The sequence below is a fragment of the Adelges cooleyi genome, unplaced genomic scaffold (assembly GCF_023614345.1).
Source record: "Adelges cooleyi isolate 19-005CV unplaced genomic scaffold, UGA_ACOO_1.1 ACOO_flye_CR_arks_rails_tigmint_CR_PRNA_651, whole genome shotgun sequence".
NCBI lineage: Eukaryota > Metazoa > Arthropoda > Insecta > Hemiptera > Adelgidae > Adelges > Adelges cooleyi.
The window spans coordinates 3,166,722-3,185,283 of record NW_026096352.1 but is presented as its reverse complement, the minus strand read 5'-3'; the positions used below and the strand labels follow the sequence as shown (position 1 = coordinate 3,185,283).

General features: G+C 30.2%; 1 protein-coding gene across 4 annotated transcripts; it reads right to left on the bottom strand.

Annotated features, from left to right (window-relative positions):
* Window positions 1–4: 4 nt before the first annotated feature.
* On the bottom strand, window positions 5–14,816 carry LOC126844655 (spondin-1). Of its 4 annotated transcripts, none has more exons than XM_050582997.1 (18): window positions 14,661–14,816; window positions 10,043–10,233; window positions 8,209–8,470; window positions 7,536–7,680; window positions 7,350–7,462; window positions 7,135–7,228; window positions 6,946–7,069; window positions 6,749–6,879; window positions 6,181–6,370; window positions 5,966–6,128; window positions 5,345–5,567; window positions 4,930–5,134; window positions 4,740–4,856; window positions 4,556–4,635; window positions 4,161–4,262; window positions 3,693–3,771; window positions 601–630; window positions 5–468 (listed from the first exon to the last, which is right to left on the bottom strand). In XM_050582997.1, exons 2-18 carry the CDS (start codon window positions 10,224–10,226, stop codon window positions 305–307), a joined length of 2,406 nt encoding a protein of 801 aa, XP_050438954.1. In that variant the 5' UTR covers window positions 10,227–10,233; window positions 14,661–14,816; the 3' UTR covers window positions 5–304. The 4 variants fall into 4 exon arrangements, with proteins under 4 accessions (XP_050438954.1, XP_050438958.1, XP_050438956.1 ...); XM_050583001.1 differs by having other exon boundaries at window positions 8,209–8,353; XM_050582999.1 differs by lacking the exon at window positions 601–630.
* Window positions 14,817–18,562: the final 3,746 nt, after the last annotated feature.

The window sequence follows — 18,562 nt, the reverse complement described above, 5'->3', positions numbered from 1 at the left end:
AAAAGTTTAAGAAATCGTATAGTTCACACAATTTAGTACGCAGTTTGAATTTTAGACCTTATTAATAAATTACGCAGGTTATAAAACGGTATATTATACTGTTTTTAATAATTGCATTTTTTTATTAAGCTATTTCTTGCTACGCTATATCGACACAATATATTATATGTATTTTCAATTTTAATCTTTAACAATATAATATTTATTATAGATAGTGAATATTTTAATGATAGCACAATAAAATATCATTAGGATTAGCGGAAGTTTGAGATACTATAACAAACGAATTGTGGACAAGTCATAACTAATAAGATTTGCAAGCTAATGCCGAGCAAATGCGTTGTTCTAATCTGTCGGTACACCACATTTGAGACGGATCTTCAAGTAATCTGGTGCGTTGTTGAACGGCGTTCATGCCGCATGGCGCCGAGCACAGCGACCACTCTGACCACTCTGAATACTTACACTCTGTAAATAAAACATGTTAGTTAACAGTTATGATGGCTGTAAATATTTGAAAACGAATAGTTTTTATTTTATTTTACTCAGTTAAAAAGTAACGATTATTCTAATGTATATATCATACAAATCGATGCTTACTGTTTCGGTAGTCCCGTGTTAATCGGTAGGCTACAAGAAAGCATAGCATGAATAATACATTTATTATTTAAAAATAGTTCATGCAATGTTTGGTAAATCAGGTATTTTTTTATTGTAAACAAAATAATGTTTGAAACTACCCCCATTACACGTGTGAAAATAATATTAGGGAGATATTATTAGATCGATTATAGCTAAATGGTAATAAATTAATGATTTCGATAATTTTTTAAGAATTTATTATTTATCATTAAACCGGTAAGCACCGGTAAATTATGCCGTCTGACAGTACTGATTTACCTCTATGTAAATTAAAACAAGCTACTTCTTATGAGTTCAACATGAAATTTAAAACCATTTAATATGGTTCTCCCAAGTAATACTTATCTAAGTGTATCTTAAGACATAGACATTATTTTTAAAAAAGGTTACCATAACTGAATTGCTAATTACAGAAAGGGAACAAATCTATTTTTATCTATTTTGATTTTTTCACGTAAACGCGTCGTTTTTTGTGTTTCCTGAAAAATTAGAATACATAGAACATATTTTATATCTTGATAAAGATATAACTTCATCTTCTAGACATTTGGTCATCATTACCGTATTTATTAGCTTAAATTAAATTTATAAAAAAAATGAATGATCCAAGTAACCCGGCTTTACGATTACTTAAAATTGTTAACATGATAAAAAAAGTATTACTATGGTTACAACAAAATTTAGACATTTTCATTTCATGTGAAATTTTCACAAGCCATGAAATATTTCAATTATTTCCGAAATTTATTTTAATAATAATATTTATTAATAAAAACTAAACAATTAAATACTATTTAATTATAACTATTTATTCGTATATTAATCATAATAAATCATCGCCATTTGAATTTGTATATTATAAATAATATATTATATTTTGCTTCTTCTTCTTCGGGGCTTTTACAGGCCTTTAAGGCCCATCGCCGCAACAACATATTGTCTCCAACGCTCTCTATCGTTTGCACATTCTTGTGCGTTCCTTACGTTCAAAAGTTTCAAGTCTTTTTGTACTCTATCCATCCATCTTTGTCTGGGGCGTCCTCTAGGTCTCTTAGTGTCGAGTTTCTATTTAGTTATTGATCCAATCATTCCCTCTGATCTCCATACGTGCCCCGCCCAACTTAACCTCGTGCTCTTCAGGGACCCAATAATGGTAGGTTCCTTATAGAGATTACCCAATTCTTCGTTGTTTCTCATTTCATACTCTCCATCGTTATTTCTCTTTGGACCGAAGATTTTTCTTAATATCTTTCTTTCAAACACTCCTAACTTTCCTTCGTCCGATTTTGTCGTGGCCCATGTACCACATGCATATAGAGCAATTGGTTTAATTATGACTATATAACGTTATTTTAGACTTTATTGATAGTAATCTTGATTTGAATAGTGGCATTAGACTATAGTAGCATCTATTTGCTGCCATAAGTCGTTTTTTAACTTCTTCATGGCTATTAGCATTTTCATTGATCTCTGCCCCTAGCTACTTGAAGCTCTGTACCCTTTCAAATTTGTAATCATCAACTTTTAAATAATTAGTATTGTAATTTCGTCTCGAAAGTATCATATACTTTGTTTTTGACTCATTTATCTTCAGACCAATTTCTTTACCTTCACTTAGTAGGATGCTAGTTGTATTTCTCAGTTCATTTTCTGTTTCGGCTATAAGGACTATATCGTCAGCAAAAGCTACTACGGTTAATTCATTATTGTTGTCCATTTTTATTCCTTTAGCTTGGATTAGTACCTTTCGCATAACTGATTCTAATGCGATATTAAACAGAGCTGGCGATAGCGCGTCTCCTTGTCTGAGTCCTGTCGTTACTGGGAACTCATCTGATATCTCTCCTCCAAAATTTACTTTACTTTTGGATTCATATGTACATGCTTTTATCATTCTGACTAATTTTGCTGGTATTCCCATATGGCTCACGACATTCCATAGTTTTTCTCTATTAATCGAATCTTATGCTGCTTTGTAATCTATGAACATAAGGTGTACATCTTTATTGAACTCGTGACTTTTCTCAGCTGATTGTTTAACTATATGAATTTGATCAACTGTTGATCTCCCTATCATGAATCCAGCTTGATATTCTCCCATTATTTCTTTAATATATGGATTGATTCTGATCAGAAGTATATTAGACAGAATCTTATAAGTCTTTCTATAGTTTGTATGCGTTCTTTTTCCCACAGTCTCTTATTCAATCTAATCACCTTTTTTACCTCTCTTTGTTTAAGTGCTAACAATCTTTTGTTATCTTCATTACTATATTTTTAAATGTTATATTATGAATATATAGATAAATTAAATATGTATATATATATAAATACAGGGTGATTCTTTTATCACGGGTCACTCAATATCTCACTGGTTTTAATTAATAATTTAATTGTTTTTTTTTATAGTAAATTTATATAATGTGGTCTCAATTTTTCACAAACTTTTATGTTCCTACCCCCTCCCAAATTAGTTTTTTTGGTAGCAACTTTTGAAACTTAAATGGTAACATATATATTTTATTACCTATTTAAATTAAGAATATTTTACTAAAAGTTTTGACTGGTTGATAACTAGTTTTTAACCACTATTTTTTAAGTTAAAAGAGTTTAAAAGTTAGGACGGGAGGGGAAGTGCTGGTGGAAAGTGCGCACAGATAAAAATAATACAACACTCCACCTTTTCTCTTGCCCTAAACTTGAAACTTCAATAACTTGAATAATTTAATCAAAAACCGGTGATCGACCAGTCAAAATGTTTAGTACATTATTCTTAATTTAAAAAGTTAATGAAACGTATACGTTACCATTTAAGTTGATATAAAAATAGGTAGTTTGGGAAGGGAGTAAGAACATAAAGATTAGTGGAAAATTGAAATCACATTATTTGAAAACACTATAAAAAAAAATTCAATTATTAATTAAACCTAGTGAGATATTGAGTGTCCCGTGATAAAAAAAATCAAAGCTAAAGCAAAAAAACCGTATACCGTATATAAATGAATATAAAAATTAATATTGTAAAAACTGTTATAAATGAATGCGCTTACTGCACTGTTTCCCTCGGCAACTCCGTCGATCGACCAGCTTTTTTCGGCATTTCTTTTGTTCTAGCGGATCCTTAGGAAACTAAAAATCAAATGAACTCAGTATATTATATCATCATCATCATGTAGCTTAACGGGCCATGAAGGCCTAATGCTGCTATCATGAGATGGTTTCTTGACGAATTCGCTTCCGGGACGGGTCGTCAATCCGTCGCCGGAGAGGGGGATGGCGGTTCCTTTTTACCGGACGATTGCTCGCCCAGCAAACGGAGCGCCTGTGACCTAGTGTCGAACCGGCGACAGTGAGCGCTAACACACTGCCGCCTTACCCACTCGGCCACTCCTCCTGTATATTATATAAATATAATATATTATCGAAAATTAAAAAGTAATTAAAAGTAGTTAAAAGCAAATAAAAAACAGGCGATAATAACAGTGATAATAGCATTTTCTAAACAAAACTAAGCTTACTTTTATTTCTCGTGTTCGTTCTTTAAAGCCGAGGCCACACATTACACTACAATTTGAAAACTTTTCCCATCTAGACATCTTACACTCGGATTCATCCGAAACCTAGATAAAAAATACTACATAAATACTAAAAACAAAGTTGGATTATTTAAATAAATGTTCTTTTCCATCCTATTCTTTACAAGAAAATATGTATATCACCGGATTACTAGATATCCTTTGAATAGAATTCGTCCATGTTATATATATATATATATATCATTCTCTACTTTTTTTTAAATATTGTTTTAATTTATTACCTTCCTAATTTATACCTTCCTTAAAATCAAATTATGATCAACACTTGATACATACTTATTACCTACTGCCTACTGGTATAATATGCATGTACTTACATCAGCTTCAGTATCTCCATCTATTCCATTAGTAGCCGATGATTCGGAAGTACTTTCTTGGTGTGACGCAGTAGTCGAATCTAAAATAACGAATTTACAAATATTACAATTCCTATGTATTTATAAACTAATTGCCGATTGATAATGCATTAAACTTCAAAATTTCATGTAATTTTTAACGTACAAGAAACGCGAGAAGTGTTACACAAAATCGGTTTTATTTTGGTAAATTGATAAATGCGTTGTATGGAGACATTATACTTTTTTAGCATTTCGTCGTTATCGTACGAACCGGTATCCTCTATACGAGCAGCGTGTAAATTTTGTTATGGTTAGTTTAATTTAGTTCGACAACACTCGCAGTATAAACTTACCGACTTCTTGAGTAGTTTCACAAGGCATATTATCGGGGCAGTTGATTATCTGTTTGAAACAACGCGGGTCGCAGTCGTCTGACGAGCCAGACACACCCATGTAGACTTTGGTTCTTTCCCTACTCCCTGGTCCACAAGTAGTGTTACACGGCGACCATGTCGACCAATTTGAAAGCCGACAGCTGCTGCACAACACGTCCAAATCCTGAAATAAACGTTGAAAAAGAGACACAATTTGTTATATAAGAGCAGTTGATCCGATTTGAAATCCCGTAGAAAGGGAACGTTTTGTTTTGGCAGGCACTCTTCAAAACTAATTCATCTTACTCTCACATAATATGTACATAAGTTATAACAGTGATAGTCGAACGAAGGATATTCTTCACCCCATGTATAAATATTTAATGTTACTGACCGTGTTGTCTCGATCGTCCATACACGGTTTCATCAGGCAGTCTACGGTTTGCTCCAACGACACCCCTTGATTTATACAGTGATTTAGCGTTACGTCAATGTTCAAAAGTGATCGAAATCGAGCATATACACCTTTACCACACTCGTCAGAGCAATCTGACCATTTACCGTAAGCAGTCGTATCGCATTTCGGATCTATTTTCATTTTTTCTTCCACATCCTCCCTAAAAATTAATTTAAGAAAGCACAAGTGAAAAAACATCGCATTGGGTTATGTTACACCATATAGAGAAGGTATGTAGTGATTACTGTGAATGTCGCTACGAGCTACCCCGTCAAAGTAGCCATAATAATTATTATTAGATGAGGGCATGCACAAGTATAACCAGGTGAACTGATGAACTGATAAACACGAATAACTAGATACTTTTTTATTTCAGAAAAAAATATGTGTTATGTTATTCTAAGCAAAATCTATAATTGAAATTCGCTATCATTTGAGTATTGTGCAACATAATTAACGACTGAAGGGTTAATATTTAGGAAAGTTAAATATGTAAAACTTACTTCATTTATTTTTATTATTAGGTTTAAAAACTAATAAATGGTTTTAAAAACTAACGTGCAAGAAGGGAGAACATAGCATCCTTTGCGCTGCAATAATTGTTCACTACAATGAGGCTTGTAAGTTTCTGGATTGAGGTACTGTCTACGCCTATTAGTGTATCCTCTGCCACATGTTGCCGTGCACGTGTCCCATTCGGACCAAGGACCAACAGCACAAGCTGAAATTAACAAAACAGTATTACAAGCACACCAATAAAAAACAACAGTTACCAGACGATTCCGGTTTGATATTCTCTTCTACACAGCTTTTTTCATAGAGACGTTGTCTTGTAAGGTGTAACTTAGCTATCGGTTTTAACGGTACACCGTCTTCATTGTAAAACGGAGACCTAGTTTCGTTAGGCATTGCCACCCAAACTCTTTGTACGGTCGTTCTAGGCACTGTCGGCATATCGGATGACTAGAAAACATTATACCAAGTTTAAACAATTATAAATTAGTGATGAAACACAATATGGTGAAATAACTAGGTGTACGCTTCTACATGTATACTAGTTAGTCTTTAGGCAGAGAACTACTACATATGACTATGTACATTTCTAGATCAACTACCGGTATCACATATTCTAAATAAATAAACAAAAATATGTTAAATATAGACTCGTTAAAACTTTAGTTTTACACAAAAAATAATGCAACTTCCTTGTTATTTACCATAAAATGTACAAATATTTCATTAATATTTAACTTTGTATTAATTGTACACTTTAAAAATATAAATAATGTATTCTATAGACTAATTCTGAAGTTTAATAAAATATTATGAGTCTTAACATACATTGTACGTCACTCCGCTATCGATGCCTGCATCCCATGGGTACAAGTTGACCGTTTTGTTAGTGATCCAATTGCAATTGGGCAAGCATAGTTCCAGGCCCGAAACCCCGACAAACCAATCCGGCGACGGATCTAATATTTTAAAATGATATAAATATTTGAAACCCGATGTGTTTAATTATTAAGACCTGTACGCACACATAAATGATACGACGGATACCAGATGATGTTCTTGGTCCACTCGAAACACAGCAAAAGTCCTTCCAGTTACATTAGGATAACTTATACCTCGTGCTTTGATTATAGTCCGGATCTTATCGCTCTGAAACAACGATAAATAATACGGTTTACAAACTATACTATTATTATTAATTGACATTTTATTACTTTAGATTTCAGTTCGGATTCCAACGTAGACGTAGCACTATACTGAGCTATGCTGTTCATCCCTTCTGAAGCAACGTGTCCTTGTTCCCAAAACCTGATAACAATAAAGGTTTTGTTATACTTTCGATAGGAACACACGAATTTTAGGTATATACTATTATTTATTATATATTGGACATTGGTGTATAATATATTGTAACCGCAGGCTAGCACACCTGTAATCAATTGTATGCGAAGCACCTATGACGTCGCTGAATTTGGTTTGCCAATTATCATCCGGATAATCTTTTGGGTGAGTGTGTCTTGACCACAGCCCTTCAAAAGTAAGCTAAAAAATAAAAAACGACAGTCAACTTACTTATTAAACAATTGAATTCTAACCTATCATCTTCGAATCATACCTCGAACTTTGCTTCGTCGCATGCACAACATTCATATACTACGTTGGAATTATCGTCGTTGCTTTCATTGCTTTCTTCACATATCCTTTTACTCAGCTGCTCGTCGTCCATGTACCAAACGTCACGGTATTCCACAATGGTGGCCCTGGAAATTGTCAACACCATCACATATTTTTTTATAAATGTCAATCACACTAAAGTTTCTTACAGTAGAATGAATAATTTTATTCAAGGCGATTATCGCACAAAACTAGAAAACCCAAAAACTGTGACTAATGTAGGTGATTTGCGACAGGACGTCTAAACTCTAAATAATTAGTAATTTATAGGTTTTAGGAAATATACAGCCGTGAACATGTAGAACTATTTTCTCAATAGGTACAATGTAATATTAATCATGATGTAATAATTAAATGTATATTTCAACTTTTACTAACAAGAATTGATAACCATTATAATTTAAAACTTTTTTTTTACAATAAAACAATTAATTTATTAGATTTACATAAAGAATAAAGATGGAACGAGAATGATTTATTGAAAAGTGTAAGCTAGGTAGAACAACTAGACAAAATAAAGCATGTATCTATAATAACCGTGACGTAAACAAAGCGAAATGGTGAAAAATAGACAAACTTAATAACTGAATAACATTTATTGAAAGCTGACTTACCTAAATAATATACAGCCACTACCAGACGGTGGAGCTACCCAAAACACTTGTATTTCCGATTTTGGTATCATCGACGTGTGAGTGATGGTGTTCGGGCAAACTTCACTAATTTTCGTTCTCACATCACCAGTAAGTTGAAAAGTACCTGCGAAAAATTCATTCTCCTCATCGTAGTTTCGGTGATCCTCGGCTTCCACCATCAAAGAAAAACCACTAAAACTTGGTGTCATCGTTTGCGTAGTTTTGACACTTTGTAATATAACTATTAAACAATTGTGCATTATAAGTATTATAACAACCATACATTTTGTTGGTTTTTGACGAAATAAGCTTGATATAAGTAGTTTTATATTTTATTAAAATTAAAAAGTATGCACATATATTTGGGAGGAGTTCGCCCCCATCCTAAAGACAAAATACCCCGCAACAGTCAACCATAATCTGATTTTCAATAAGAAGTTAGAACAAGAGTTAGCATTTATATGATTTTTATTTTAGGTTGGCTACTTATATACCTATTAAATTTATTTATTGCTTAGTTTTGGAGGTTTGGTTTGGTTGGTAGGTGTGAAATACGTATGAGATAGGTTCAAGGCATGGGCCGCTACTAAAAGTCCCGGGTGGTTTAAGAGCAACGGACACAGCTTAACCTCAGGTGCCGAATGGTAACTGAGGTGACCACCATGCCACCCTATATGCTTTTATATTAATAAAATATGCTATACATACATCACCCGAACGTCTTTATTGAGGAACACGTTGAATTCTTAAAGATATAATACGGACGTTAAGTTCTAAGCTTTGAGTATTACATATTTTGGAAAAATATAGTTGATAATAAACTATGATAAATACAAGTATGAATGTAGCTTAATGGTCAGAGTACTCGACCAACAATTAAAGTATTTAAAATATGCCTGGTTCATATCCAGCCAGGCTCTACTGATATTTTTTGTTTTTTTTTCAACTAACCATAATTCTTCCCAAATGCTGGGGATTGTTAAAATTTGTGTTTGAGGGCATGCGTGGATAGAAGCATGGCTAATCAACGTTCTTTACAAATTCGACTATATCCGACTGTTTTTCGCAAAGATTAGCAAATAAAAGTTGATGGTTGAAAAACCTATTTAATTTGTTTTGGGTTTTACCCGGTTTCAGTGGTGAAGAGTTGACTTTTTCTACTTTTGACCCACCAAAGTACCATCTGCACACAATTCTGGATCTATCACAGGTGCTACACGAGAAATTCGGTCCACAGGAAAAAAAGTTATCGTGTCTACAGACACACAAAAAATCATTATAAACTCAATAGCTTCTAGCAATCGCATCTAAGATTAAATAATTAATTTCAATAGTTACGCCAGAAAGTGACTTCTACTAAAGTCATTACTCATTTGTAATCAAATTTAGTATTATGTCTCTTAGATTTTTTTTTTCAAACATTGCCTAGCTTTTGCTTCCTTGGTAGTTATAGTCTTTTCCATTCTCGACGAATAATAATTATTAGGCAATATCAAGAAACAATTTTTTTTTTTTTGTTATCATTATTGCTTTAAAAAAAAATCTTTTAAAATCTATTCTTAGTACCACCCATAAAGTAACAAGGAGATTTTGTCTAATTATTATTATTTCCATGTGTTCTGTCTCCTCCAACTACTCCAAGAATTTGTAGTCATCCGATATACTTTTCAATAGGTTAGCCAAAACTAAAAAAAAATTATAATTTCTTCCTACGTATAAATACAAAAGTCTACCACGTTTTGGACATAGGTATACACAAAAATATTAAACTAATAATGTATTTTATCAGAATTTGGTAATCTTTTTATTTTACTTGTATAAGTTGTTCCAGGCCAATAAGTCTCAGTGTTCCCTTTGAAAACGATTCTAAAAGGATGCGAACTTCTGCTTTTCGGTGTTGTTATACCGTTTGGCCTTAAATCGCAAGCCTTCATCGCCGACAGTGGCAAATTTAGCTGGACGACAAACATGAGGATGATGGTTAGTTTACCCAACATAATGTATCTATAACAAAAATTTAACATATTTGTATTATGCAATTATATTTTAGTTCATCTGCATATATTTTGTGAAAGTTTAAATAATGCCCAGTCCAAGGTGTAGTAAAAAAAAGCAATTTCTTTAAATCGTTTTCACGATAGGTACTTTACAAAAGTAACCCCTTAAAAATATATTTCCTCCACCCAGTCAAAAAAACAAAATTCAGTAAATGATTTAGATTATCCACCATAACTCAAAGAGTACCAATACTACAGAAATTAAGAAATTATAGTTTAGTAGTAAATTACAATTTACATTCTGCGTAATACACACGTATTACTTTAATATTATAATCGCCAAAATTTTGACTTTTAACTTTGACTTCGCTTTTTAAGTATATAACAAGGTTTTTTAGAAAAATAAGTCACTATGTATTGTAGACTAGTTTATTTTACATCAAATTTGAAACAAAATATACTGATTATAAAACAACAATGAATAAAAACAAAAACAGGAGCATGAAAGAAGTTAAAAAAAACCATCCCTTTACAACAGCTTGCGTACGAGTCCGCAACCACGGGAGGATATAAGGCTATAAAGATATGTAAGGATATAAGGATGTATAAGGATATAACGATATATAAGGATATATGAGGATATTAGGATATATATATATAAGGACCGTTAGGTTTTTTGGTAACTGTCGATTTTTCCGCTTGTGTGCCAAAGTAAAAACATATCTCTAATCTCTTATCCCTTATCTCACATATCTTATCAGATCTCATATCCTTATCAATTCTTTCATTCAAAACCGCTAGATCACGCGAATTTTTGTTAGGTTTTTGGTAACGCTAAAAAATGTTGTTTTTTTCCGGTTGTGTGCCAAAGTAAAGACATAAAATGTCAATAACTTGTTATTACGCGTTTTTAATTTGTATTTTTGACAATTACAAAAAAAATTCTTTAATTTCTATAGAACTCTGATTTCTGAAACTTCTTGAGTTATAATAGAAAATCGAAATAATTTCACAGAGTATTGTTTTCTTTTACTTGGAACATACTTGATAGTAGGTTATATTTGAAAAACAAATGTTTTTCTTATAGGTTTGTACTTTGTATATATCAAGATGCTATTTTTTTAAGTATTATGAAAACAATTTCAAAAATTGCCTATTCTCACTACAGTCTAGCCAACAACTTATAAGTGCCCAATTTATTTTTATTTAGTTCACTCCGTCACTATCCATAATTGGCATGACCACAATTTAGAACATATTTGATACGTTTTCTTTTGTGTCTGTACTAATGAACTAGTATAGTTCATTAGCTTTTAACGTTATTTTTCACTAATGATAAACCATAGTTTGGAAGAGCAAATATATAAGGTGTCCCACAAAGATAAGACAAATTAAATAACTTTTGTTCTAGTAAATATTTTTAAGATTTCTTTTATTAAATTATTTTTTACTTATTTGCAAAGTATCACGTTTTTTATTGCACGTAACTATTTTACTTTATTTAATTATTTAAAAAAATTCGAGATAACTAAAAGAATAATTTGCTGGAAATTTTGACTGGTCGACAACTAGTTTTGGAAAATTACTTTTAAAGTTGTGTAAGTTTAAAGTGTAGGATGGGAGGTGGAGAGCAGTAGAGTAATGCATGCAGATAAAAAATAACTATTTACCACACTCCACCTTCTATCCTACACTTTAAACTTACATAACTTTAAAAGTAATTATTTACAACTAGTTGTCGATTAGTCAATTTGCCAGCAAATGATTCTTAGTGAAATGTAGAACTTGATTAAAATATAATTATTTATAACTATATTTATATTATATTATATATATATATATATATATATATTATAATTTATAAATAATTAAAATTAAAAATTAAATAGATAATAGTGCAATAAAAAACGTGGTGCTTATAGCGCAAATGAGTATAAAATAATTTTTAAAAAATTTACTAGAACAAATGTTATTTCATTTGTCTTATATTTGTGGGACCCCTGTGTACCTAGAACAGCTGGATCTACCCTCGGAATTCATAATGAAGATACGAAATTGTCAACTAAATAACAAATTTGAATAACGTGTTTTTGACTTAAGCCTAAACTCCACTGTCCATAGACATAATCGAAACGCATAAACATTAGTAATGAAATTCAATAATATTTTCATTTTTGGATTAAACTTATTTTTTACCTATACAAATATAGTTAATACATAGGCTAAACAACAACAGAAGTTTGTTCAGTAAAATTGTTTAAAATTACGACATAAAATATAATATAAAAATGTATGTAAAATATAACTATTGGACTAAAAATATTCAAGACATGTTTTTTGAGTTCCTACACTAATGTTCTCATGGTAACAAAGATAAAAAAAATGCAAGGTATGCTTTATCTGTATATTTCCATCTGCTTAAAAATTATACAAATGTCGCGATAGATGAACTGCAACATATGATTTCAAATTAAACTTTTAGAGTAAAAATCATCTTTACCAAAGCAATTTGATGGGAATTTAATATTGTTATTATAAATAATAACTATAGTCTAGTTACAATAGTCTATATGTACTAGGTATATAATGTATAGGTTGACATATTATCGGTCAAAACGGCGAGTACGACCGAACGTTTGGAGCGACCTCCCGGATTTTTTTAAAAATCACACTACTCTGTTACAATAAAAAAAATGTTTTCGAATTTTTCATCTATTTTGGCCATGGTCGTAAAATGTATTTTTAGTTTTTTTCTTGACACTTTTTTTATAATTTTGTTATAGTATTTTAAAAAAACATTAAAACAATTTCCAAATTTTAAAAACAATACAACAAAATTAACTTTTTAGATTAAAAACTCAGTTTTTATGACTTTCTGTTACTTGAAAGAATAAAACAATATTTTTTTCAGAAAGCTGAGATTATTTTACATCATAATCTGATTTTAATCATTTTTTCTTATGGCCGAAGAATCTATAAAAAAAATTTATAAAAATGAATTGTCAAGAAAAAAAATATAAAAACTTTTTACGACCATACCCAAAAAGATGGAAAAAAAAAACCAAAAAAATTTGAGAACATTCTTTTCATTTTAACAGACATGCAGTGCGTTTTCTAAAAAATTTAACGAGTTAAACGTTCGTTGGTTTTGACCCATATATACCAATATATATTGCCATATCTATTTTTGTTATCGTATATAGGAATTACGACTGTAGTGCAAGATTTCCCAGAAAGTGCAAAAGATAATGAAGTCAATATTAGCCGTGGAAATCTCTGTCCCCAACACCTCCCTAATCACAGTCCGTTCCATAGGTATGTTAGATTGGGCATATCCCGAGTACGTCCCGAAAAAATACATTAACCTTTTCGTAAATCCTCTAAACAACTTTTTCGAGGAAATACTCAATTTACTGGAATGTTTAATAACTTGTGATAAATTTCATTTTTATGGTGACCTAAAATTATAATATTTTGACGTTTTGGAATGTATTTACTATTGTTGTATGTTAACATTAACTAGAGTATGAAACCTCTGTAAAACAAAATTAAGGCATATAAGTGTTATCCTTATGCTTTCTTGGATATAAAAAAACAGACGTGTTTTATGTTCCAGTTTTTTAGCGAGAAATTTGAATATTTTTATGTTTTTTTTAAAGAGATGTTGCAAATAACACCCCGAATGTCAAGCGTCTTATCTTTCTCCATTTTTAACAAGGCGAGGGCAAAAGTAATAGCTAGCCTACAATAATAATAGTAATTCTATAGGTACTTTAATAATTAACAAATAAAAACTTAGGTTGGCGAATTTATACATATAAGTAAAAACATGTATTTTAAAAACATTAATTATAATTTATAGTTAGTAATAATTTTTTTAATCATTATTTAAAATTCGTGTAACTATTTTTCACACGAGCGATGCCGTGTCATTCAGCTAGTTGTGTATATAAAAACTATTTGGCGTACAGCTTCACATGGTGTGTAAATATTCACTATTCAACTGATGAGAACGATAGTAAAGAAACAAATAGACCAATAGACACGTTTACAACTTAATTACAGACTGTAGATGTGTGAAATGTCAAAAGTATTGTTGTTGTTCCAAAATAAACTTAACGCATTATCTTACAGTACATATCGACTGCACATAAAGTATCTACTTAATAAATAATTATCATACATACATTGAACTTAATTTATTAGAAGTATCTATCAATGTCCAATATTATATGATTACACATTTAAGTAAAGTAGATGGCGAATTTGGATTGATCTATAGGGTAATAAATTATTGCTATTATTAGTATCATTTTTAAACGTTCATACGAGCGCGTCAAATTTGTCAGCGAGCTGCGTTTTTTTTTTAGAAGTTTATTAGGCTTTTGTTTATAAGTTTCTTAAACACAATAAACATAATTGGAATTTAATTACCTTTAAATACTGCCTCTGTTTGAACAGGAATAATAATAGAACAGTTTACATGCTAGTGACGTTAATTAGATAGGTAGTATTTAATGGAATTTGATAATAATAATTCCATACAACACGCAAACAATTACAACGCACAAAACTTATGAACGGCGGATGGAATCGTACTGCCTTCACACAAAGCAGGGAATGCTCTGGATGTTGAAATGTTGCCAAGATAATAAATATATATATATATATATATATATTATACATTCACGATAAGGGGGAAATGAAATGCAGGTCTTAAAAGGGGAGGGAGGGAGAGAGAAGGATTTATCTCATATAAAAATATTTTAATGGCAACGCTACAAAGGGTCGGTTTGAAAAAGCTGAGTATATATATATTTAAAATACAGATCGATATAAGTCATAATACAAAGGGCGTTGACTACTCTCCAGTTTTTAAATTTAATTTATTTTTCCTTTGCCCGTTCACGTATTTCTCATTAAATTTTCCTGCTGAGTAATGAAATATTGAGTATCAATGACATTCCGTATTAGCACTACCGTTCAGTCAGTAGTTTTTAAAACAGTATAATATTGTTATTAAAACGTCATAAATCATTGTTTTATAATTAGTGTCGATTTTTTGTACATTTTCGTGGTATGAAAACCATTAAAAAACTTTGTGGAAAAAAGTCCTAAAATATGAGAGTATAGTTTGACTATTATATTGTACAATAATATACTACATACTTAGTATACACTAACTGTTCCAGCATAATAAGAGTGTTTGTATTTTGAGCAAAATATGATTATATCTAAAAATAAAATTATATAAATAATATTGTAATTGCTATGTAATATGTATAGATTATCTGAACGCACGGCAGTGCGCCAGGGCAAGTTCCAGCATCTAACCCACATATCTCTGTTTCCTCTTAAGATGAGCTTTTGAAATTTGAAACAAAGATTAAGCTCGAGTACCTTAGCACACTGTAAAAATGAGCTCTTAATGGTAAGCCTTTTCAAAAAGGGAGAAATTCAAAGTTTTCATTTTTGTTACTGACTCACTCATCATCATTAAAAATATAAAACACTTCCCATGTAGGTAGAAACGTGAAATTTGGCACAACGGCAGGTCTTATAGTGTAACTAAAGGGGAAAATCTGAAAGTTGCAATTTTTTTCAAAATTAATGTCACTTTAGGGAGTGTAGGTAGTTTTAAATGCATGAAGTGACGCGCATAAATTGTGCTTGATTAGATTATCACGGGTTTTTATTAATCAATCACAGATTCCCGCACCGTACCGCCGAAACAAAAGTTCTTTTTTAAACAGTGTTACAAATTACATTATGGCAATAAGCAATTGTTTGTAATTTTACAGAAAATACTTATCAAACATAATGTTTTCGTAATTGTATTCTATTCTATTTTATTTATCGGTCATCAAACACAGAATATTTTCAATAATCGTAGTAATAGCATTATTTAATTTCGTCCATGTACCTTATAACCGTGTTATTCTTCGTCGGAGAATTCGTTTGTTTGTTCTAAGTTAAAAAAAAATCGCAAGTGTCGTTTTTCTAAGTAAAATTGTATTGGAGCAAAATCTTCGAGGCGTCCGCGTGAATCAAACTATAGCCAGCAAAAGGAATGATATTATCTCTAACAAAACCCTAATGCCGGGTTTACACCAAGCCGACAAAACAAAAAATAAAGAAAACAGCAACAAACTGATTTTTTTAATTTGGCGTCAAAATAGAAACAGCAACAAAATGCAGACATTTTGTTTACATAAAAAACAATAAAATGGAAACAGAGACAGCGACAGAGAGAATATTATGTAACCACTTTTAATACGCATTAATGGTAAATGATTAAAATATGCTATTATATATAGCTAGTTTTAACAAAACAACAATTGCGGTTATGTAGCTAGTCTAGCGACTAGCGTCCAGAGGTGTATTTAAGGATTTAATCCCCCCTACCTTTGACTATTTAAGATGTTTACATGAATGCAAAAACATTATCCCGGGGTTTAGTGAAATGGCTATCAAAGTTAGTATTATATAAAAAACCATTTCACGCACTTATAAATAGTTAAAATAATACATGGATAAAATAAAACAAAATGTTTACTTTTATTTTAAATTTTTTCAAAACTGATGTTTAAATCAACGCATGACACCAATTTCTCAACAGTTTAACCACACTTCCCAATAATAATAAAAACAGTGCTTTTAAAGTTTTTCCTCATACACAAATTGCGATTTATAATGTAAATATGGTGGAATATTTGTTATTACATTTTAGTATTTTACCATAACTATGTATGTAATTGAAATAAACAAATTACAATAACAACATATGACCCCCACAGGACGCGTTCAATATAATTTTAAAATAATAGATACGTTAATATTTTTAAAATAATTATCAAAAAAAATTGTATGTTAATTTTATTTAGGTAATATTTTAAATAATGTTTATAATGGAATTTTTTTGTTTTCATAATAAAAGTTGGCTTTTATTTAATTAAATTAAGTTAGATTTCTAACAAGACCTTAACATAGTATTTAAATGGGTTTCCAGTTTCACCTATATAGTGTATTTAAATCAATAACTGCAGAAAGGGCACGAGTCTACTTTTTCTAATTGTTTAATTACCTAGCTAAACCTTGTAAGTTTTACCAACGAAAATCATGTTTATCTTTCAAACAACATATCTTATACAACCATACATATCTTATAATGTTTAAACACATAAGCGGTTATATTTTTAACAAGCAATTTACAATTAGGTGAACTATTAACTTTAAAGTATAATTTTAAAAAATCTTCCAAGATATTTACCAAGTGTTAAACTCATTACAAAATATAATTTTTTTTTTTTGTACAAATTTTCATTGTGCGAGATGTTATTATTTTACTACATTATCACTATTCAAAAAATTATATATTAGCAATTTATTATATTATTTAACCAGATGTTGTTAGCTTTATAAATAAACGAATTACGAAACTTTTAACATAATTTATTTAAACTCAAAATTGTAGTTAAGCTATATATATTTTAAAGCTTCCATAAAAAAAACTTTAATTAAGAATCAGAATTTAATCTGTAACAATTAAATAAATGTAAATACATTTTTTAAGCACTTTCTGGTTTCTAACTATATTTTTTTTTTTTATACTTAATAAAGCAAAATAAATTTGGGTATAGGGTTGACGATTACTATTTTTACCTCCGAACCACAATATAAGTAATTAATCTCTGATTGAAACCACAAACTATAATAAATTTGTTAAAATAAAGGCCTGGATTTTATATATTAATTATTATGTATTTATATATTATCTAAATGTGTGTTCAATGGAGTAAACGACACAATATTCATAAAAAATTTTTGAAATGTGAAGGTGTTTTTTTCAGATTTAAATACATTTTTTTAAAAAATCTTTATAAAAAATATAGAACAATTATAGCATCCAATCCAAAAACTATTCATCTCCTAAAATGTAATCATGTTTAAAAAATCAAAATAATCATCGAGTATTACCAGTTACTCAAATTGAAGAAATAACAAATATCAACTTGTCATAATGCTACAAATGTATGGACATTACTAACTCAATGTACTACTATTACAAGAATTTAATTGGCTATTTGAAACATTAAATATAATGTTATAGATATTTTGTTAAGATTTTTGACTAACAACTAATTTATTATTATTATAAAAAAAAGGAAGAACTATTATTGCAAAACACGTTACTTATATTTTATACTTGTAATAAAATGTACAAATATTAACTAAAATTTATATATACTATAATGTATACAGATTAATCTATATATATATATATATATCGTATATATATATATATATATATATATATATACGATAAATCTTTTATG